General features: G+C 43.3%; 1 protein-coding gene across 2 annotated transcripts in view; it reads right to left on the minus strand.

Annotated features, from left to right (window-relative positions):
- Positions 1-24,429, minus strand: part of F13A1 (coagulation factor XIII A chain) — a 274,594-nt gene that overhangs the window by 12,250 nt on the left and 237,915 nt on the right. For both annotated transcript variants that reach the window (XM_029590598.1, XM_029590599.1), the window contains exons 13-14: positions 21,466-21,626; positions 12,630-12,766 (exon numbers count right to left, since the gene is read on the minus strand). In XM_029590598.1, coding sequence (XP_029446458.1) covers positions 12,630-12,766; positions 21,466-21,626 — 298 coding nt within the window. The remainder of the gene's footprint in view (positions 1-12,629; positions 12,767-21,465; positions 21,627-24,429) is intronic.

A 24,429-nucleotide genomic window follows, 5' to 3' on the forward strand; every position in this document is an offset into this window, starting at 1 on the left:
ACTTTTTCATTTTCTTAGAAGCATCTCATGGGGGACTTTCTCAAACACTTTCTGAAAATCCAAATGCACCGCAACTACCAGCTCATCTTTATCCACATATGTATTAATCCTTTCAAATAAATGTAGCAGATTTGTGAGTCAAGACTTCCCTTGGGTAAATCCATGCTGGCTGTGTCCCATTAAACCATGTCTATCTAAATATTATGTGATTTTGATTTTTAGAATAGTTTCTATGATTTTTCCCAGCACTAAAGTCAGGATCACAGGTCAATAGTTTCCTGCATCATTCCTCAAGCCTTTATTAAATTTCGGGGTTACATTGGCCTACCTTCTAGTCTTCAGATAGAATGGACAATTACTAGTAATAGATCTGAAATTTCATTTTTTAGTTCTTTCAGAACCTTGGGGTGTATACCATCTGGTCTGGGAGATTTGCTACTCTTCAGATTGTCAATCTGGCCTATTACATTTTCCAGATTCACTGTGATTTGGTTCCGTTCATCTGAATCATCATCCTTAAAAACCATCTGCAGAACAGGTATCTCCCCAAAATCTTCAGTAGTAAACACGTAAGCAAAAATTCATTAAGTTTTTCCATGATGGCTTTATCTTCCTTAAATGCCCTTTTAATCCCTGATCATTTAACTGCCCAACTGACTCCCTCGCAGGCTTCTTGCTTTGGAAATATTTTAAAAGGTTTTATTATGAGATTTTGCCTCTACGGCCAACTTCTTTTCAAATTCTCTCTTAACCTGTCTTTTCAGTGTTTTACATTTAACTTGCCAATGCTTATGCTTTTTCCTATTTTCTTCAGGTAGATCCTTCTTCCAATTTTTGAAGGAAGTTTTTTTTTAGCTAAAATAGCCTCTTTCACTTCATCTTTTAAGCAAGCTGGCAGGTATTTGGCCTTCCTTCCACCTTTCTTAATGTGTGGAATACATCTGGACTGAGCTTCTAAGATGGTATTTTTAAACAATATCCAACCTGTTGTACACTTTTAACCTTTGTAGTTGCATCTTTCAGTTTTTTCTATCTTCCTCATTTTATCAAAATCTCCCTTTTGAAAATTTAGTGTTAGAGCTAAGATTTACTTATTGTTCCCCTCCCCGTCATTAATTCAGATTGGATCATGTTATGATCACTATTGCCCAGTGGCCCCATAACCGTTACCTCTCTCACCAAATCCTACGTTCCACTAAGACTTAGATCTAAAATAGCTCCCTCTCTAGTCAGTTCCTGAACCAATTGCTCCATGAAGCAGTCATTTATTCCATCCAGGAACTTTACCTCTCTAGCATATCCTGATATTACCTTTACGCAGTCAATATTGGGATAATTGAACTCTCCCATTATTATTGCATTGCCAAATTGGTTGGCTTCCCTTATTTATTTATTTTTGAGATCCTGCTTACTTGAAAAATGTGTCTTTTACCACTGTGCGGAAAGAATCTGAAAGCATAGGTGCACTAATGACCCATGATCTCCCATGCCAGCTCCTGTCAACAAGGAGAATTGGAGGGCAGGGGTTAATATATAAAGCACCTGAATGTAATCCACTTTGAAATAACTGAAAGGCTGAATATAAATAAATAAAATAAGAAATGAGGATATTTAAAAAGAAATAAACTAGAACAATTTCATATATATGCGAAAGTTAGATTATGACAAATGCCTTGTTTTCAGTTGGGTCCCAGAAGCTCTGGTAGGGAATTTGATCTAGCAATATTATTCAAAATCCCCACCACTCTAATATACACCGATTAGCGACGCAACCATTACATGACCTTCATACTAGGCATCATTGTGCGGCAACACATGGCTTATTTCACTCTGCCTTATTTATAATCATTGGTCAGTCCTTAATTTTTTCATATTTTTTGTGCTTGAAAAATAAAGTGCTCCGTGAATTTAAAACTGTTTCATCAAACGTTAACTTTTCCAAATTCTCCAATAAGCATGATAGAATTACTTAGCTTGTCAATCTTTTTTAGAATTTGTAGTCCGAAGTTCTTCACATCCGAAGGTTTTTAGCAATGTGTCATATCTTCACATTGCTATACTGTGTCCGTGCCCGACACTGTACAATTTTTCGGACGTTGTCGTCCTTCCACAAGGGCGATATTTCAATTTTCCAGCATGGCTCTCAGCGTTTTTTTGGAAGGTCAAAAAAACGCTGAGAGCCATGCTGGAAAATTGAAATATCGCCCTTGAGGAAGGACGACAACGTCCGAAACATTGTACAGTGTCGGGCACGGACACAGTATAGCAATGTGAAGATATGACACATTGCTAAAAACCTTCGGATGTGAAGAACTTCGGACTACAAATTCTAAAAAAGATTGACAAGCTAAGTAATTCTATCATGCTTATTGGAGAATTTGGAAAAGTTAACGTTTGATGAAACAGTTTTAAATTCACGGAGCACTTTATTTTTCAAGCACAAAAAATATGAAAAAATTAAGGACTGACCAATGATTATAAATAAGGCAGAGTGAAATAAGCCATGTGTTGCCGCACAATGATGCCTAGTATGAAGGTCATGTAATGGTTGCGTCGCTAATCGGTGTATATTAGAGTGGTGGGGATTTTGAATAATATTGCTAGTGAGGATTGATTCCCAACTCGAACAGAAATTGGGTGCCGATCGAAGGGGGTTTAACTGTCAGGGAATTTGATCTGCCAGGTTTACACAAAAAGTCACAAACTAAGCAAAGTCTTGGTATTATATCTTCCAACCACCAATCATGATCCAGTAGTCTTTAGACTCTAACCCAACCCTGATCCTTACTGCTAATTATAAATTCCACATAGTTAAATTTGGTGGGTTCCATAGAGACAATGTTTCTATTATCCTCTGTTTATTTAAGCATGATTTCAAAATAACACAGTAATATGGTAAATGACGGCAGAAAAAAAGACCAATAGAACCATCCAGCCTGCCTAGTTATTTACTTCATCTGTATTATGGCATAGTGGCATAGTGGCAAATTTACTGAGGAGATCCTGCAACTAATTTATATATTGGGCTAAATGTTCTCTCATTTTATGTCTATAGGGAAAATGATTAGTACATCTGGTCCAAAGTATTCCTTCAGCTGTCTTAAAAATAGCATGAGTTTTAGAGGGGCTGTAATACGTATTTTAAATTTTTACAGAGGAACAACATTTCTATAGGCAGATGGTTGGTGGTATGGTCATCTTTGCTACAGTGTACTTATACTCAGACGGTACCAGATACAGCAGATACTGGACCCAAATGGCATTACTATATGACAGAGCATGCTGCACACCCCCTGAAGTGAAAATCAGGCGGTGAAGACGTTGCTATGACACAGCATGACCAGCCAATTCAATGGGTCCAGATATGGCTTCCATTTCCTTACTGCAGTATGTTTGGGATTATAGTATCAATTCATGTCCACACCCACTCCAGCGATATTGGACACTATAGGGTAGGTTTTCAATGAACAGGCAATGCAAATGTGACTTTCCAGCTCACACAAACTGACCTCATATTCAAATACAAAGTAAAAACTACCTACCTACTTTTTGTTTGAAGATCAGGTTATTAAGCAGATAAAAAAAATGTGCACATGAGGGTATATATTTTACATAAGCGCATATGTACATTTTTGAAACTTTCATGTACATGCATAGTTTTCTCCCCTAACCAAGTAACATTCCAAGAATGCCTCTTTTTATTGCAGCTAAAAACACAGGTTGAGAAAGTACACAGCTCGTACTTTCGGGAAGCTGAAAATTCACTTACCTTTCTATCCAGGGAAGCCCTGCTTTTGCCGAAGTAGAGTTCGTCTAAGCCTTTGAAAATTTACCCTTTCATGCTTCTTACCCCAGTGGAAACAATTTATGAATGTTTCACCCTCTGCCTGCTCATCATTCACGGGCCTCCCGCTCAGTTTTCACTGAAAGTTGTTGTGCTACAGACTGTTCTTCTGCCATACTAGTGACGTGCTCACCGTCGGATTGCCCTTGGTTGGCGTGTGGAAAATGAGCTCGCGCCCTTAGTCCAGTCCCCCAGCAGCTACACGTACACATCGCTGGAAATGGGCAAATCTCAGCAGCCGGCCGAAACCACTTCTGAATTGCCATCCCAACTGGCAGTCTCAGCCATGAGATCGGTCCCAGACTAAGCATGGGAAATAAACTGCCGACTTCAACCTGGAAGGTGGTCCTGCTATGGTGAATTAAGGAAGGTGGTACTGCTATGGTGAATTAAGAAAATGCACAGTCTGTAGTACTGGCAATTTGGCACGCCAAAGTAAGGAAAGGAAGGTTACGTCTGGGCTCTTGAAGGTAACAAAACAAAGAAAGCCTAATTTCCTAATTCTGCAGTTGACCTGCTCTAATTATTGCCATGCTTCAGTGCTTAAGCAACTGATTTTATTTGGATACGGAGAACCCCAAAAAGCTTTTTTATATTTGAGTATTTTTGATGTGCTTATGATGGAAAAAGGAAATAAAGAGACAGAACACCAAATGTTAAACATATTCAAAATGCCATAGGTGAATTTATAAAATGTTTTGCATGGCTGAAAAAACTCCGGCTACATTTGAGACGATAAAGTTGGAAGGGACATTTCAAATCTGAAACAATTCGGTAATGTAAATACAAGCACAAAAAGTCACACACTGGACAAGTTAATAATTTTTAATTTAATTTTACAAATGGAGTAAAATTGCAATAATCTCCCTTGCTGGGGAGTAAACGCAGTGATGAATGGTTCCAAATAACGTGCTGAGCCATCGGCAGGCAGCAATCATTTATCACCTTGAATATACAGACACAAATGGGATTATTATTTAAATAAACTAGGAGTACCCTGTGCACACATAGCCTGCAGCCCTTACCATAGCAAAGGGAGCTTCAAGTGAGAGCCCACATGACAAAGTCAATAATGTAGCCCTTTTTTTTTAAATAAACTGAGACTCACAATAAAGAGATGACTTTGCCTTGGAGCTGGAAACGAACATTTCTAGAGCTTAAATTTATACCTGCTCTACCTGCATCAATTCATTTTACAGGTTCTTTGCCTTCCTAGGACAATCATTCCTCTTTTTAATTATTGAAATGTTTTGGATATTGAATGGAAGCTTTGTACTGAACTCTGAAGATTCCAAGATTAAACTGTTCCTTATTGTTCATGGGGTTTGACCTGTGGGCAGTCTGGCTAGCTTTCAAACACTGATGGGCCAAATTTTTCATCATGTCCTTTACATGTTATATAGGGCCAGATATATTAAGCATTTTTCAGCACAGGCACAAAAAAATAGGGATAAAACTTTAGTATATTTGGCTCTGTGAGGTGTAACCTGTTAGCCTTTTGTTGTCTGCTAAAACAGGGGCTCTCAAACCCATTACTACCCAGTACGTACAGTACTTGAATGTAATCTGCTTTGAAGTGCCTGAAAAGCAGAATATAAAAAATAAATAAAAGCTAAAAAAAAAAAAAAAAGTCCTGTGGACACACCTAGCCAGTCTGGTTTTCAGGATATCCACAATGAATATGCATGAGATGGATTTGCATTAAATGGAGGCAGTGCATGCAAATATACCTCATGCATATTCATTATGGATCTTCTGCAGACCTGACTGGTTAGGTGTGTCCTGAGGACTGGGTTGAAAACCCTTGTGCTAAAAGGTTGGCAAGACAATGTTTTAATGGGGCAGTTGTTAGTAGGGATGTGCATTTGTTTTGAACGAATGCACAATCTGCAACATATAGGTCCCTATTCGTTGCATTCGTGGGTTCTGAAACGTATGGCGAACCCCCATGAATGCAATGTATCATTAACGAATAAAACCCCCACCCTCCTGACCCCCCCAAGACTTGCCAAAAGTCCCTGGTGGTCTAGCGGGGGTCCTGGAGTGATCTCCTGCACTCGGGCTGTCGGCTTCCAGTATTCAAAATGGCGCCGATAGCCTTTGCCCTTACTATGTCACAGGGGCTACCGGTGCCATTGGTCGGCTCCTGTCACATGGTAGGAGCACAAGATGGCGCCAGCCATCCATTGCTCCTACCATGTGACAGGGGCCGACCAATGGCACCAGTGGGGGGTTGTAGTTAATTAAATTTAAAGGGTTGGGATGGGGTTTTTTCTACTTTAATGGGAAACAAATACCATATGTAACTAATGGACGAATCGGGGTCCCCCGAAAACGGATGCAACAGATTTGAGTCCCGACGAATACGAATACCGAATCGGACGAATCTGTCCCTGCTGCACATCCCTAGTTGTTAGATCCCTTCCTCCACCTATCACTTTTTCTAGTCATAGGTATTCACTGTCCCTCTGTAATCACTGGTAGACCTCCTCCTGCAGCAAGAGGTGGGGGAAGAAGGGACAGTAAGAAAGATGACAGCACTTTGGTTCCTAACCTTGCATGAGGAAGATATTAATGAAAAGAAGCCAGGGACAGAAATGGCAGAAGGGGTAGAGAGACAAGGGGAATGGACTATTTCTCGAACTGGGTTAAAATCATAGCGTTAATGCTCATTCTAATGTTGGGTGTGGTATTTGCAAGTTAAATACTTGCAAATTGTGCCAGAACATGCTAGTCAATGCATTAATTAATTAATTAATTAATTAATTTGGAATTTTTATATACCGACATTAGTTTACAAACATCATACCGGTTTACATTGTAACTAAAAGATGGAAAAATACAATGAACAGGGAGGGGGTTAGGGGAAGCAGATAATACAACAGAAACCTGCAGAGTGGAAATGTAGTGCAGAGAAAGCAACTAATTTCTTGCTGTGGTGTAGCAAAAAGGATTGAAAGTAACTATATACAAAAATAGTAACTTATATACAAGTGTGAGTAAGGAGCATCACCAGATAAAGCAGTGACTTGTGCCAGTTTAGTGCGCAGAAATGCAGCTACTAATTGATTGGACATCGAGAATGGGGGGAAGGAAAAGGGGAAAAGAATATAACGAAAACTGGAGAATCATAGCAGCAGAAGGAATGGCAAGAATGAAAGTACAGTTTGTTGCCTCAAGAAGTCAGGCACTGAAAAGGAAAAAGAGTACAGTAAAAGCCAGCTCCTCGGTAACAGGGGAATTTTCAGCATTTCTGTTCAGGATCACAGCAACAAGTGCGCAATTTACAGAGAGCCCTGAGAAAGCCAGGCAAGGGGAGGGCGAGTGAGCCATGCCAACAGGACAGAGCAGGAGAGGGGAGCAAAGAATAATGTATTTATCATAGTATTAAGAGAAATGGTGGGGATGATGCCAGTAGTATTGGACTGACACAATAAGGAGATCATGGCAGTGGTCAGTGATGGAAGATTGGCAGTGATACTAGAGGGAGTTGAACCGCATGGCAATGGTAGAAGGGAAATGAAGGTGGGATGAAGACGTGCCAGACCCAGGCATTTGCCAGTGTGGCTGACGGACTTTCATAATACGTTTCAACTTCAAAGGTGGAAGTAGAGGTAGCGTGGAAAGTGGGATACTAAAGCAATGACGGAAAGAGGAAACAGAAGGGAGCCTCTGCCTACATGAAATGCCATTTCCATTTTTGACTCCTTTTTACCTCTGCTGGCTTATTTCTCAGTTAATAGGGCCCTTGCATTTTGTGTGATCATGGCGCATAATTATCTTACCTCACAGACACCACTTACGGACAAATTTAAGGATAGGGCATAACAAATTTATTTATTTATTTATTTATAACTTTTTATATACCGAGGTTCAATTAACAAGATTAATTATCACTTCGGTTTACATTACAACCAGCAAAAAATAACAGAGACAAAGTCTTGTTTTACAATGAACAGGGTAGAAATAACCTGGATAAACATAAAATGGGTGAAGCAAGTATAGAGAATTGGGTCTGTATAACTTGGGCGAAAAGCAGGGAAATTAAATAGGGGAGGACTATGAAGGCCTTACTGGCCTTTGCTTCAGTGTTCAAGTTGGATAGTTTGCCAACATAGGGCCTCATTTTCAAAGCACTTTACCGCGTGCGATACATTCGCGAATCGCGTTAACAGCTGTTAACGCGATTGCAAATTAGTCATTTGGTATTCAGGGGGCGGAGTTGGGGCGGAGCATATGTAAAGCAGGAACCTGTGTATCGTGTGCGGCGAAACAACCGCAGTGGTAGCGCGGCTGCTATCGCGGATGTTAACTACAACTTCGCGTTATGGACTGCGCTACGGGCCAGAAAAGGATTATCACCATCCACGGTAGTTCCAGAGAGAGAGAGAGAGAGAGAGAGAGAGAGAGAGAGAGAGAGAGAGAGAGAGAGAGAGAGAGAGAGAGAGAGAGAGAGAGAGAGAGAGAGAGACTTACTATAGTGCCTATGCCCTACATAGGTATTTGAATCCCTATGGGAGGGCTACCTACTAACTCAGGGTGGGGATTAGGTATGAGTGTCGGGGGTTAGGGGCCACTTTTGCATTCCACATGAGACCTACTGACAGAACAGTGGTCTCTAGTGCAGATTTGCTGGCTGTCGGAGTGAGGACGCTCACACCAAGAAGTGGTTTGGGCAACGTTCTCTCCACCTAGCTTGATGGACACTCTACCTGGGCAACAACATGCTAGGTGGAGAAAATGTTGGCCAAATCTCCGCTTGGAGTGAGCGTCCTCACTCCGATGGCCAGCAAATCTGCACTAGAGACCACTGTTCTGTCAGTAGGTCTCATGTGGAATGCAAAAGTGGCCCCCAACCCCCGACACTCATACCTAATCCCCACCCTGAGTTAGTAGGTAGCCCTCCCATAGGGATTCAAATACCTATGTAGGGCATAGGCACTATAGTAAGTCTCTCTCTCTCTCTCTCTCTCTCTCTCTCTCTCTCTCTCTCTCTCTCTCTCTCTCTCTCTCTCTCTCTCTCTCTCTCTCTCTCTCTCTCTCTCTCTCTCTCTCTCTCTCGTGCACTGCGATAAAACCCTGAAAGAATCGATATTGGAAAATAAGGCCCATAGTGAGGGCAAAGGTAGCCGGTGCCATTTTGACGATTGGCAATACGGCGCGAGTGCAGGAGGTCGCTCCCGGACCCCCGCTGGAGTTTTGGCAAGTCTTGTGGGGGTCAGAAGGGCCCCCCCAAGCTGGCCAAAAGTCCCTGGGGATCCAGCGGGGGTCCGGGAGCGATCTCCTGCACTCGTGACGTCGGGTGTCAGAAACCAAAATGGCGCCGGCGCTACCTTTGCCCTGTCATATGGTAAGGGCAAAGGGCCACCGGCGCCATTTCTATTAATGCAGCCGTGGCCCGAGAGCGGGAGATCGCGGGAGATCACACCGGGACCCCCCCACTGGACCCCAGGTAATTTAAAACATTTTGGGGGGGTTCGGGAGGGTGGGGGATTTGTTTTAAAGGGTTGGGTGGGTTTTACAGTTGTTTTGGTGTGCCGGTTTTCCCGCCCTCCCCCGATTTACGATTTTTAACGATTTTTTAAAAAAACCAAACATGACGATCAGATTTCCTTCCCCCCCCAGCCAAAATCGATTGTTAAGATGATCGATCACACGATTCACATCCCTAATAGCACAGGCTCAGAAAGTTGCAAGTTAAAAATAAATCTTACATGGCAATTCACACCATAGCAATATTCTGCCAATATCTCTTTGGGAATTTTAAAATCAATAATCAATATAATGGAGGGAGTGCATGCAAATCTATCTCATAAGAACATATGATACTGGGCTTGATCGACCCTAGGTCTGATCAAGTATGGCATATCTTGTTTCCAACGGTGGGGATCATGAACTCCTGGCTGTGAAATTGGCGCTTCAAGAATGGCGCCCCTGGTTAGAAGGAGTGCAGATCTTTACAGAGCACAAGAACCTCGAACACTTAAAGGAAGCCCAGTTCTTTAATCCTAGACAGGCTCTAAAGTTTCCACTTTGAACTCTGCTACTGCCCAGCAGCGATGCATACCCGAGCAGATCCTCTCTCTCGCTCCCTTGAGCCACACGATATGCCCGAGACTCCTAGACACATCATAGACCCAGCATGCATATCCCTCGCAGTGACCAACACGGTACTAGCTGGGAAGACGGTGGTTCCACGCCGACTCTGGGAGCACATCCACCGCTGGGCCCACGACTCAAAGCTGGCTGGCCATCCTGGCCGGGCTCGGACCTTCGAGATGTTAAGAAGACATTACTGGTGGCCTAGCATGGTTAAAGACTCCTGTAGTTATGTGGACTCTTCTCCCATCTGTGCACAGCAAAAACCCTCAACTGGCCGTCCGTGGGGACTCCTCCAATCTCTTCCAGCTCCCACCGAACCCTGGTCAAACATCTCTACTGACTTCATCATTGAGCTACCTCCGTCAAAGGGCAACATGGTCATTTGGGTTATTATCGACTGATTTTCAAAGATGACACATTTTATTCCACTACCCAGTCTTCCCTCGGCTCCTGAACTGGCAAAACATTTCGTAAATAATGTGTTCCGCCTACATGGATTATCTAAAGAGATTGTTTCCGACGGAGGGCCGCAATTTGCCGCCAAATATTGGCAGTCACTTTGAAAAACATTTGACATTACCTTGAATTTGACATCGGCCTATCACCCTCAAGCAAATGGACAAGCCCAGGCCAGTAAGGGTGAGGCCTAGAAGGGGGGGGGGGGGTACTGTTGCGTGTCCCGACCATGTCCGCCGGACCTGCTCACCTCGCTCTCCTATCCATGAGCTCCAGGCCTGCAAGCACAGCCAGTTCGCGGCATCCACGGCTCACCCGCTCTCAGTCTCCGACGCAGGCCTCACAGCGGAGCTCCTATCAGGCTCTGCATCCTCGGCTTCCTCGGCCCCGCCCCTAGGTGAGCGCGCGGCCAGCTTGCAGCCCTTTAAAGGGCCAAGCGCAGGAAAACCCCGAGAGACGCATCATGATGACATCACAGACTCTACATATATAAGGCAGGGCTCAAACCCCTGATCTCTGCCTTGGCAATCGGGTCGTACACTCCAGTGTTGTCTAGTTTGCCTGTTTAAGTGTCTCCTGTTCCAGTGTCACCTGTTCCAGTGTCTCTTGTTCCAGTGTCTCCTGCTCCAGTGCCTCTTGTTCCAATGTCTCCTGTTCCAGTGTCTCCTGCTCCTTTGTCTCTCCATTCCTGGTAGTACCCTTCAGACTGATCTCACGGTACTAACCTTTGCTTGCTCCTGACCTCGTCTGATTGCTGCCCAGATCTTGACCTCTGCCTGTTTCACTGACTACACCTGATCACTACCTCGAACCTGACCTCTGCCAGTCTACTGACTCCGTATGACCGCTGCCTGGAAAGTGACCTCTGCCTGACCTGACTACTCCCAGATTGACTAGGCATTGATCCCTGCTTCGGCTGACCATTCTGGACTGATACACTGGCCTTGATCCTCGCTATCCACGCGGACACTCTCTTGTGGCCTTCTGTGACCTCTGGACATTCTTGCCTGAACATCAACCGCACACCCTTGTTCATGGTGGGCACGCCCCTGTGCTTCCTCTCTCAGAGACCCTGCGAAAGCCACCTAAGACCAGGCGGCCCGGGTAACCAAGGGCTCAACTTGAGGGAACCCCGGGTTGCTATTGGTGAAGCTCCAGCTAGCTTCTGTCTCGTCCTGTGCTCTGCCTCCTGGTGGCAGGTGCACTCCGGGTCCGACCAGAGGGCTGTACCAATCCTGCACCAGGCCAAGGGTCCACCTCCAGCGCAACACCAACATCCTCTTCAGTAAACACTGAAGCAAAGAATTTGTTTAGTCTTTCTGCGATGGCCTTATCTTCCCTAAGTGCCTGTTTAACTCCTCGATCTTCTAACGCTCCAACCAATTCCCTCGCAGGCTTTCAGCTTTGGCTATATTTAAAAAAGCTTTTAGCATGTGTTTTGCCTCTTTCACCAACTTCTTTTCAAATCCTCTCTTAGCCTGTCTTATCAAAATCTTACTTTTAACTTGCCACTGCTTATGCTTTATCTTATTTTCTTCTAATGGATCTGTCTTCCAATTTTGAATGAAGATCTTTTGGCTAAAATAACCTCTTTCACCTCACTTTTTAGCCATGCCAGCAATCATTTCCTTTCACCTTTCTTAGTGCGTGGAATATACCTGGACTGCCCTTCTAAGATGGTGTTTTTTTTAACAGTGTCCACGCCTGTTGCACACTCTTAACCTTTGAAGCTGCACCTTTCAGGTTTTTTTTTTAACTATTTTTCTCATTTTATCAAAGTTTCCCTTTTGAAAGTTTAGTACATGTTAATTGTGGATATCCTGAAAACCTGGCCTTTTTGTGGTTCTCAAGGACTGGACTTGGCCACCCCTGTGCTCTGCCATTATGCAGATAAAGAAACATGGGGTGGGGGCAAGAACGGGGCTTCTAGAACAAGGATCCGGATTCAAACCTCTCATTTTTTGGGAGGTGGTGGACTCAGCCTGGGTCAGTTGGTCAGTCGATGGGTGGTTGGCTGGCAAGCCAACCAACCAACCAACCAACCACTACTGTGGTCTTGCAGGCACCCTTCTATTCCTTATATGACAAGGGTCCTCAGAGTCACCTGGACAACTGAGTAGTTGAGGGTGAAAAGGGCAGGATTAAAGGTAAGAATATATATATTTTTAAGGGGGTGGGTGGATATATGAGAATATGCAATATCAATATCCCTTATAGATTTTCCTACCTGATTAGTTTTGTTGCTGTCTTCAGTACACCAGGCCCACCAACACGCAAGGTCACATTTTCCAGGGTTTTATTAAGAGGGTTGGTGAATTCCACTAATACGGTCATCTCTTTTCCAACCCGTCTCTCTCCATGAACCTGAAGAAGAAGGAACCAAGCATAGTATCTCACTAACAGGTGACAGAGAAAGTTAGGCATGCAGACCTTGCGGATGCTTATATAATTAATTTGTATAAATATGTCTCTGTGAGTAAAGCAGAGACAATTATTTCTCATTGGAGTAGTATTAAACATTCATAGTTAAAAGAAAATAGCATTAGAGGCAGAATTACGTTCTTGTCTCATTATAAGAACGAAGCTAATTAAATAGAATACTCTTCTGGATTGTTCTTCAGGGGCTAGAAAAACATTCTGTCACAAGTTAATTTCTAACACACCTTTGGGCAGCCATACTCTGAGAAAGCAACATTAGAGGCTGAGGAACAATGTGATCCATCTGTTTTCGAATCTCCACATACAGCATGGGTCTGACATCAACCACGTTATTCACATTTCTGACTTTTATTGTTATGATTATTATTGTGCAGAGGTAAAATGCTCCAGGGCATATTTTACTGGGCCCTTCAAACATCAGAAGGGTAGGCAAAGCTGCGGTTGCCTAGTTTTACACAATATCTTCACAAAGCACCAAAGGAATGCTACAGTGACCCAATTAAAACAAAAAATAAAACAAAACACCTCAGCCTGTCAGGACTTATTGACTAAATGGATAACTCAGCTATTCTCAAGCTCTGATCAGGCATTACCTGATTCCCGCAGCAAGGTGCAACTAAGAACATAAAACTTGTCATACTGGGTCAGACCAAGGGTCCAGCAAGCCCAACAGTGGCCAATCCACAAGTACCTGGAGGGATCCCAAGGGACAGATAGATTCCAATCTGCTTATCCCAAGAATAAGCAGTGGATTTCCACAACTCTAACTTAATAATGGTTTATAGTCTTTTCCTCCAAGAACTTGTCCAAACCTTTTTTAAACACAGCCACACTTTGACCACATCCTCTGGCAACGAATTCCAGAGCTTAATTAAACATTGAGTAAAAAATATTTTCTGTTATATGTTTTAAATGTATCACCTATTAACTTCATTGTGTGTCCTCTGGTACATTGTACTTTTTGAAAGAGTAAACAACTGATTAATGTTTACTCGTTCTATTCCGCTCATTATTTTATAGACTTCTATCATATCTCCCCTCAGCCATTTCTTCTCCAGGCTGAAGAGCCCTATCATCTTTAGCCTTTTCTCGTAGGGGAATTATTCCATCTCCTTTATTATTTTGATCGCCCTTTTTTGTATCTTTTCTAATTCTGATATATCTTTTTTGAGATGTGGTGACCAGAACTGCACACAATATTCAGAAGAAGTCACACAATGGAGCAACACAGAGGCATTATGATATTCTCCGTTTTATTCTCCATTCCTTTCCTAATTCTTCCTAGAGGGGCAAGATGTACTACGAAAGGGTTTTTCTCATTTTATGTCTATGGGAAAAATGCTTAGTACATTGGGCCCTGAAACGTTTAAAAAGAAAGCTAAACAGGAAGCTAAAGAGACACAGTCAGACTGACCAAACTTTAAACTCTGTCCATGCATGGTTAACAGATGGTGAGAGGGGAACAGGATAACTATTTGGTTCCAAGTCATAAGGAAGAAGCGACTCAATTCTAGTGTTCATCTTTCAACTGTAGGAATGAACGTTCTACAGAATGAGAAACTTCCAGACTATTTTGAAACAAGAATTGAAAATTCAGTGTAATCAACCTTTCCTTTACGAAAAAGAGAAGTCATGGAAAGGGAAAGATGGAGAGGGCATTCACCACTAAAATAATGGGCAATTTCCTACCTATTTTGTTTATATCATTTGGAAATGTGTTAATCCACAAAACTGTTTTCTGCCCTTTTAAACTACTCAGGAATTTAGGAGAAGCTGAAAATTAAGGCTATGGTGTCAGATTAGAGGTCTGAGCAAAATTCCTGCAGTTTCTACCAGTGGCGTAGCCAGAATTGATTTTTTGGGTGGGCACAAGGTTAACATGGGTGGGCTGTAGGCATGCAGGTCTATTAGTTGTTTTTTTACTGATAAATAATGCCAAATTATGCAGCACAGCATTCACATCTACGCCTAAGTATGAGGTTTACTTAATGATACAAACATAATTCACAGTGATTTGTGGTACTTTAGCCTTCTTATTATTACGATTTTATACACGGCTACTACCTGTCCATAAATTTTGAGAGAGCGGTTGTGTTGCTTATATTTAAATTGCTAAATTCTCAAAATATATATATTTTTTTACCTTTGTTGTCTGATCTTTGTATTTTTCTAATCAGTTGGTCCTGGTCTCTTTTCCCATTTTTTCCCTTGTAGCTCATTTCCTAATTCCTTTTCAGTATCTTTCTTCTATTACTGTCTTCTTCCCTTCCACACACACACACACATATACATGCTTTCTCTCACAGACTCCCCCTCACACACTCAAGCTCTCACATGCCCCCCCCCCCCACACACACACAAGCTCACATTCTCTGCAGACAAACATACAAGCTCTCACTTTCTCACCCCTCCCCAGGCTTATATGCACACACAGACGAACATCCAGGCACCCATTCTCACCCAAACACATAAACCCAGACTCCCATTCTCACCCACAAACCCATGCTCCCAGTCTCACCCACACATACACATATTCAAGCTCCCATTCTCATCCATACATATACACATTCAAGCACCCATTCTTACCCACATATTCAAGCTTCCATTCTCACCCACCCACACAAACCCAGACTCCCATTCTCACCCACCCACAAACCCAGGCTCCCATTCTCACCCATATATACACATATTCAAGCTCCCATTCTCACTCATACACAAACCCAGACTCCCATTCTCACCCACACATACACACATTCAAGCTCCCATTCTCACCCACCCACAAACCCAGGCTCCCATTCTCACCCACACATACACACATTCAAGCTCCCATTCACCCACATATTCAAGCTTCCATTCTCACCCACACATACACACATTCAAGCTCCCATTCTCACCCACACACAAACCCAGGCTCCCATTCTCAACCACACATACACACATTCGAGCTCCCATTCACCCACATATTCAAGCTTCCATTCTCACCCACATACACACCCAGGCTCCAGTTTTCATCCACACAAACACATTCAAGCACGTGTACAGCTTCCGCTTCCTCCCCCCAAAGCAGGAAGATCAGCTGCCTCTCCTGCTGCCACCGGCCTCCTGCTTTCTTCGGGCGTCTGGCCGTACGGCCCGCCAAACTTCCTGTTGGGGAGGGAGCGGAAACGCAGCGCACAACGTCCGCTCCCCCCCCCCCCCAAGCAGGAAGATCGGCGGCTGTACGGCCCGACGCCCGAAGAAAGCAGGAGGCTGGTGGGAGGAAGCGGAAGCTGTGCGCTGCGCTTCTGCTCCCCCACCCCCACCCCCAAACAGGAAGTTCGGCGGGCCGTATGGCCCGAAGATAGCAGGAGGCCGGTGGCAGCAGGAGAGGCCAGCTGATCTTCCTGCTTTGGGGGAGGAAGTGGAAACTGTGCGCGGCGCTTCTGCTCCCCCCAACAGGAAGATCGGTCGGCCATACGGCCGCAGCAGCGCTTCCCCATGTGTGCGGTGATGGCGCGCGAGGCCTGGGTTCTCTTGTTCGCTGTCGCGGGGATGGGATCCCGCGACAGCCTTGCAGTTCCGATGCCAGTTGGGTGGGCCTGGGTCTAAGTTGGGTGGGCACCTGCCCACCCAGGCCCACCCGTGGCTACGCCACTGGTTTCTACCACTAGACCAGCGGTTCTCAATCAGTTTGTTGTGACATGCTAATATATCGTGAAGCACCGGGTGGTGTGTTGTAGGCCTGGCTGCGTTCACTCACCCCCCCCCCCCCCACACACACACACACACACTGTAGGGAGCCTGGTAGGATGCGGCAAAGTTTTCCTCTACCTGGGCCTTAAACACTTTGACAGCCCAGGTGAGATGCAGCAAACTCTTTCTCCACCCAGGCTTAGACAGACAGACAGTCTGGGCAGGATGAATTGGAAATCTTCCACTCAGGTGGCAGACATGGTGGAGCTCCTCCTCTTCCATCCAGGCGGGACTCCTAATATAACACCGGGTGGAGGGGAATGCAATAGACATCTTCCTTCATTGCTGGGCTCCAGCAAGGATGGAAGGTGAGAGTAGGGTTGCCAACTGCCCGGTTTTGGTCCAGACAGCCATGTTTTCAGGCATTGTGTGCATTGCCGGTAAAAAGTAATGATTGGACACTAAAAGTCCAGTTCTGCAGGACGTGCCTCCTCTCTCCCACAGCCTCTTACTTAGAGTGCAAGAAAGGCAGGGTCGGATCTTATCAGAAGAGAGCTATTCTGTATCCCTGCCCCATCTGATGCTGTGATTGGATGGCATGGGGAAAGGAGGAGGGGCACACCACAGCCCTCAGCTCCCAATGGCTCTGCAGATCTCCACAGCAACAATTCTCTGGGTCCCACCTCCTCTCTCTCACTATGTGCTGTGATTGGATGGCATAGGGTGAAGAGGCACAGCACAGCCCTCAGTTCCCAGTATCTCTTTAGATATCTGAGCAATGGCCCTCTTTATCCCAGCCTCTCCCTCATAGCATGCTGGACCAGGACTCGGGAGAGGTTCTGCAGTGAGCCCTATCAAGAGAGATACAGGTACAGTGGAGAAGGTGGAGAGATAGACAGACAGAGGTACAGGCTGGGGAGAAGAAAGAAACACAGAGGAGACAGAGATGAAAGGGGAGATAGACACATGATAGGGAGCATGGGATGGTTGAGATACAGGGGGGTATTGAGGGAGGGAATGGGTCACAGGATCTCACACTCAGTCCAGCCAACAGCTGCAGCTGTCTAGGAAGTTGCTGTGCTTTCCTCCTACAGGTCTCACTGTGGAACCACACATTGTCCCTTAGGAACTTGGAAGTTACCTGGTGTTAAACAAATACTTATAATGTTCTGAAGTGACCTCCCTTCCCCTCTCTGCCCATGCTTTTACCCCCTTTCTGGCCCTTTCTCTGCCCTGAATCCAGTCTTCCCTCTCCCCCCCCCCCCCCCCCACCACCACCTATAATCTCCCTGCTCCACTCAGGCCTGTTACTGGGCTTCCCAGTGCCCCAGGCAGTGTAGAGAGCATGGCTGGCCATGGGGGGAGAGTGCAGAACATCCTTGGATGACATGACTGGCCAGCTGAGCAAACAGCCACATAGAAGCTAAGGAGTGATTGCTGCACTACAATGGTAGCATGCAGCACAGGCGCACAGCCCCCGATGAGGTGCGTTAGTGCCCCCTTGGGTCTGGCACCTTCAGTAGTTGCCTGCCCCTCCTGAAAGCAGACAATGTTGGGAATTATTAGAAAGGGAATGGTGAATAAAAGGAAAAATGTCATAATGCCTCTGTATCGCTTCATGGTGAGACCACACCTTGAATACTGTGTACAATTCTGGTCGCTGCATCTCAAAAAAGATATAATTACGATGGAGAAAGTACAGAGAAGGGCAACCAAAATGATAAAGGGGATGGAACAGCTCCCCTATGAGGAAAGACTAAAGAGATTAGGACTTTTCAGCTTGGAGAAAAGACGGCTAAGGGGGGATGTGATAGAGGTCTTTAAAATCAAGAGAGTCTAGAACAGGTAAATGTGAATCGGTTATTTTCTCTTTCGGATAATAGAAGGACTAGGGGGCACTCCATGAAGTTAGCAAGTAGCACATTTAAAACTATTTGGAGAAAATTCTTTTTCACTCAACGCACAATTAAGCTCTGGAATTTGTTGCCAGAGGATGTGGTTAGTGCAGTTATTGTAGATGGTTTTAAAAAGGTTTGGATAAGTTCTTGGAGGAGACATCCATTAACTGCAATTAATCAAGTTGACTTACGGAATGTTATCTGCTATTACTAGCATCAGTAGCATGGGATCTTCTTAGTGTTTGGGTACTTGCCAGGTTTTTGTGGCCTGGATTGGCCACTGTTAGAAACAGGATGCTGGGCTTGATGGACCCTGGTCTGATCCCTATGGCAATTTCTTATGTTATGTTTTTAACTCCACTAATGACATTTCATCATTTGGAAAACTGACCATTGAGTTCTACCCTCTGTTTCCTGTTGTTTATCCATTTACCACTTATTAATAGTCCACCGTCTCCAATCCCATGACCTCCCAATTTCCTGAGGAATCTCTCATGGGGGATTTTGTCAAATGTCTTCTAAAAATCCCAAAATTCGATATCATCCAGCACACCTTTATCTGCATTTTTATTTACACCTTCAAAAAAATCTAGTAAATTGGTAAAGCAAGACTTCCCTTTGCAAAATCCATGTTGACTCTCCCCTGTTCAACCATGTTTATCTATGTGGTCAGCAATTTTACTTTTAAGAATAACTTCTACCAATTTACTTGGCACCCAAATCAGCCTCACCAGTCTATAGTTTCTTGGATCAAATCTGCAGTCCTTTTAAAAAATTGGCATCACATTTGTGACGCTCCAATCCTCAGGTACTTGGGCTGTTTTAAATAATAGGTTGCAAATTAAAAAAACTCAGAAACAGGTATGAAATTTCATGTTTGAGTACCATCTGGTCCCAGTGATTTGAATTTCTATTCTTTAATTTGTCAGTTTCATGGTGATTTCATTTAGTCTCTCAGAGTCATCACATAAAACTGTGTCTGGCATGAGTAGTAAGACCCTGACATCCTCCTCAGCAAAGAAGATGCAAGGAATTTATTTATATTTTCTGCTATTTCTGTGTCCTCTGGGACCACCCATTTTGCACCTCAGTCATTTAGTGGCCCAACTGACTCACACACAGGCTTGTTGTCTCAAATGTACTGGAAAAGGTTTTCATTACTTGTTTTTACCTCTATGTGGTTTCTTTTCACATTCCTTCTTAGCCTGTTTAATTACTTTCTTACATCTAACTAGCCAGGGCTTATGCTCATCCCTGTTTTCTTCCTTCCATATTTTGGAAAAAAAACATTTTGGCTTTAATCGCCTATTTCTCTTCACTGTTAAACTGCAGTGGTAGCTGTTTGGTTTTCCTTCTATTTTTTTTAATGCATAGAATACATTTTATCTGGGCCTCAAGTATGGTGATTTTAAACAATATCCATGCCTCCTTCAAGTTTTAACCTTGTGAATTGCTCCTTTTAGTCTTTTTCTAACAAATGTCCTCATTTCATCATAGTATCTCTTTTTATAGTTAAATGATACTGCAGTAGTTTTCCTTAGTATTCATTCTCCAGTGATTATGTAAAATTTAATGACATTATGATCACTTTTTCCAAGTGGATCCACCACCTCTATTTCTTGCACCAGATATTGCATTCTACTGAGAACTAGATCTATTGTGATTCCTCCTCTGGTTGGTTCTATGATCCACTGCTGTATGAAACAGTCATTGATGGCATCTAGAAAATGTACTTCCCTTGCATGTCCTGATGTGACATTTACCCAGTTCAATTCTTGGGTAATTGAAGTCTCCCATTGTTATTGTATTGCCCATTTTATTAACCAGTCTAATCTCTGTTAGTAATTTACAATTTCTCATCCAGTAGTTTTGCTGAAGAGTTGAATTTGCCGAAAAAGAGGGTGGAAACTATAAGCAGAAGTTATTAAAATTCAACCTATTTTACCCTATCATATTCCTAGAGCGGCAGTTCTCAGACTTTTCATCTGGGGTCCTTAGCCAGTTGGGTTTTCAAGTTATTCACAATTAATATGTTTGAACTATATATGCATGCACTACCGCTACTTTATACAATTATATCTCATGCATATTGTTGCAGATATCCTGACAATTCGACCGGCTAGAGATCCCTGAGGAGAGGTATGGAAACATTACTCTGGCAAATCTAAAGAAAAGCCAAGAGGTTGAGCAACTTGAATGACTGGAGCACTAACGATAAACTGGACTTGCTACAGGATATCCTGAATTCTGATTGATTATGCTGACTCTGGGGAAATTATTACATCTCTGCTTGTTGACATAAAGCTGTGTTAATAGTGTCAGCTTTCATTTTCCTACTTATTTTTGTAGAGGCTTTAACCAGTGGCGCAGGGTGACACAGCAGTAACAGCGCATGGTAATAGATCGAATGGCTTCACAAATAGTATAAATGTGTGTTTCTTCTCAGGAGAGCTTCTCCCAACCTGCATCTATGTGAGGTGCCATTTGAAAATAGAAACCATCAGATTTTTTATGTTTTTTATTTTAGGAAAACATTTAAAAATAATTTTTGTCCCCAGTTTGGTACTGCTTGTTAGAATTGTTGGCCCTGGCTTGGTACTGGCATTTTGTTTGCTAAAAATCCTTGCAGTTTTACCCCTGGAAAATGATGAAACATAAGCGTGTCATGTTTTGTTTATATTTAGTACTTGGAGTAGAACTGTCTGATTAGCTTTAGCAAGCACACATCCTCCCAAAAGTCATAAAGGCTTAGCACATAGGATAAAATAAATGTTAGGGGAAGAACTGTAACATCCCATCCTGCTGGTAGACAAATGTGCCACTCTAGAATTGTGCAACATTGGAGGAAAATCTAGTTACAACTTTCATCAGTGATCATACCATTACCAATAATTGATATATGGAGATTTAGATCTCTTTCTCTCTCTTTTTCTGTATATATTGGGGGAAGATGTTCCGACTAGAAGGAATATGATGGTGTCCCTGTAAATATATCCTGACACAGCATCAGAATAGTCATGGTTATGCTCCTTGGTTTGTGTGGTTGAAACTCACCTTGATGTGCAGTTGAGGGACCTGGAGTACCACACACTTCTGATGGGCTATGATCTTTTTAGTTTCATTGATACGAGCTGTGACAAAGAAGTGCAAGGAGGCCTGCTCCACCAACTGGCTCATATAGTCCCTTGCTCTGATTGGCACCTCTATTGTCTTATCTGATGGAAAACAAAAAAAAACCAAACAAAAATTATACTTTTGAAGTTTAAATTGATATCTAACTCTGGCCTTTTTTTTCAACCCAATAATCTCATTCACTGAGCTGCGGAGCACATGAACCTTTGACTCAACAAAAAATATTGCACTTTATCACAATGTATTTAGCTACTTCCATCTCAAACAGTTGCTTTTCAAGATTGAATCTTTGGGACCAATGCAAAATCAGCTACTCCTGGAGAATACAGACAGGATGGACATTGTGGGGAGGGGCCATCCATTACAGCCCCTCCCACTGAGGGAGCTGGGGTGCCCATCCCTCTGGTTAGGTAATAAAGGCCACTCTCTCCCGAAAGCTGGAGGGCAATGTAATTCTGGTTTTTACATTAGTGGAGGCATTGAGAGTTTTGCCTACCCCTGGACTCAGGTACCACTTGCCTGCAGTTCGGAATAAGGTCAAGGAAGCTGCTTCTGCAGTCCACACTTTGTTTGCTGGGTTGTTACCCTGGTTGCTTTTAGGATTTTTCCAATTTTATTTGTAAGAAGCCTGTGACAACTCTGGATGTTGCTTGGGGAGAGATCACTGGGAAACGTCTCCCTGGAGGGTACTGGGTAGGGAAGACCTACCCCTCTGTAACCTCCCATGAAGACAGAGGAATTATGGTGACCTGAAGCTGAAACCTTCTCTTGTTTATTTTTCTCTTTACGGAAAAGGACTTTCTGGTTAGAAGAGCAGGGAGGAAGAATTTTGCTGCCCTCTTCCTTCCTTGGAGAAAGGAACATCAAGAGCGGTGTGTTGCAGAGGGGATCCCATCCCTCATGGGATTTGAAAGAGCGAGAGAGACATTATAGAACTGTGAGTAATACCAAACTGAGACCTATTGAGAACCCCCACTTGGAGTCTTCAACCCTGGGGGAGAGAGGAACTGCATAAACTGTTTTTACCATTTTTGCCAACTTGGAGAGATTTTGCCTGACCAAACAAGGATCCCCTGTAGACTTGGGGAACCTCATTTGTCCATACCCTGGAGGTTGAGTGCTTTCCCTGTCTTGGTAATGAGAGACCCTAGCACAGAGGGAGGAAGTATTATGGACGGGAAAAGACCTGCTATGGGGTTAAGAACTGTTTTGAACTGTGCCATTACTTCATCTGATTCACCTTCAGTAAAGTGTTGTTTTTGGACACTCGAGAGCCTCCGTGTGTCATTAGAACTAACATCAGTCACAGCAGAAAAAAGAGTTATACCTCTCCCAGGGAAAAGAACTACAGGCACCCCTGATACTCCAGGTCTCGAAGGAGAATTCCTACCCTCCCACCCCTAACAACCTAGGACTCAGGTCCTGGCGAAAGAGACTTGTGCAAGAGCTAATGTGGCGAGATCCAGCCCCCAGAAAACTACAAATATTTTTATGGTGCCTGCGGATTATAGTAGCCACCCAAAACAAGGGATACAATTGGAATAAACTGCTTTATTGTGAACTATTTTTCAGCCTGATGCGTTTTGTTTGCATGCCTGAGAAATGACCTGGGACCCAGGAAGTGGCAGACAGGATAGTCCTTACAGAGAAACCACCATGCTACTTAAACAGAATGCTCACCCTGAAAGAGTCTGCTCATTATGAACAAAGGGGCTGGTTTACTGAAGTGCGCTACTGCGATAATGCGTGCTATTAACACCCTTCGATAAAAAGGCCACATGCATTGTAATGCAAGTTGCATTAAAATCGACCGTTGATGCACATTAATAAAATCGCCACGGCGGCTGCTTTCTAGATCGGCTTAATAAATCACAACCAATGTCGGAAGCAGGAAAGAGTGCCCTCAATTGCAAGACAAAGCATGGTACCGGCAGCAGATAGAAACATAGGTTTCTCTTGTTTTTCTTGAAGAAAAGGAATAAGAATCTATCAAGGGAGGCTTTGAAAATATAATATAAAATGTAGGTACAATTTATTATTATTATTATTAATAATAATAATAATAATAATAATATTAATAATATTAATAATATAATATTGATAAAAATACTGTAGAGAGATGGCTAGTTGCTAAGTGTAGTATAGCAGAAGAAGTGCTTTGGAGCAGAAAAGGCAGCTATAAAAAAAAACAACTCAAAGTGTTTTGATTTGGCATTATGTTGCTTCTATATCTGAAAATAGTGAATATCTTATAAGTCTGTTAAAAATGAAAATCGTGAGCTGCATGTTTTGCCAATGCCAATTGTATAGAATAGCTAAAAGATTTGGCAGAAAGATCTCTACAGAGATCTGGGCAGAGTAGATAGGCAAATTTGCCCTTTTTTCTGCAGTCGTTTACTATGTTACTACATATTAAAGATATGCTGACCAAAATCTGTGCAGTTATGGAGGGAAAACTGATAGAAGACATGTTGAATGTAAGAAAAAAAAAAAAAGCAATGTTAAGGTTTAGAAATATAGAGGAATAGAAAAGCAATATGGTTATCTCAGAGACGAAATAAGGATGCGAGTCTGTACCTAACGGAACAACCCATCGCCCCCCCAGCCCAGCTAGCCCTGACAGACTGAGCCAATTCATTTGTTTTTCTTAATCCACAAACTGCCACCCCCTTAGAATTTCTCCCCATTGAAAAAAAAATAGCTATGAGAACCCAGAAGGCCGCAGAGAGGGAGTATAAGAAAACCATGGGCCTGAATCACTAAAGCCTGCTCCCCACCACAGACTTAGAATGGGAGAAAAACCTTGGTGAATCGGGCCCCAGGTCTGGATCAGTATGAGAGAGTTGACTTGAGCTGGCAGTAGCAACACAATGTGTGGAAGTGGAA

The sequence above is a fragment of the Rhinatrema bivittatum genome, chromosome 2 (genome assembly GCF_901001135.1).
Source record: "Rhinatrema bivittatum chromosome 2, aRhiBiv1.1, whole genome shotgun sequence".
In the NCBI taxonomy this organism is placed as follows: Eukaryota; Metazoa; Chordata; class Amphibia; order Gymnophiona; family Rhinatrematidae; genus Rhinatrema; species Rhinatrema bivittatum.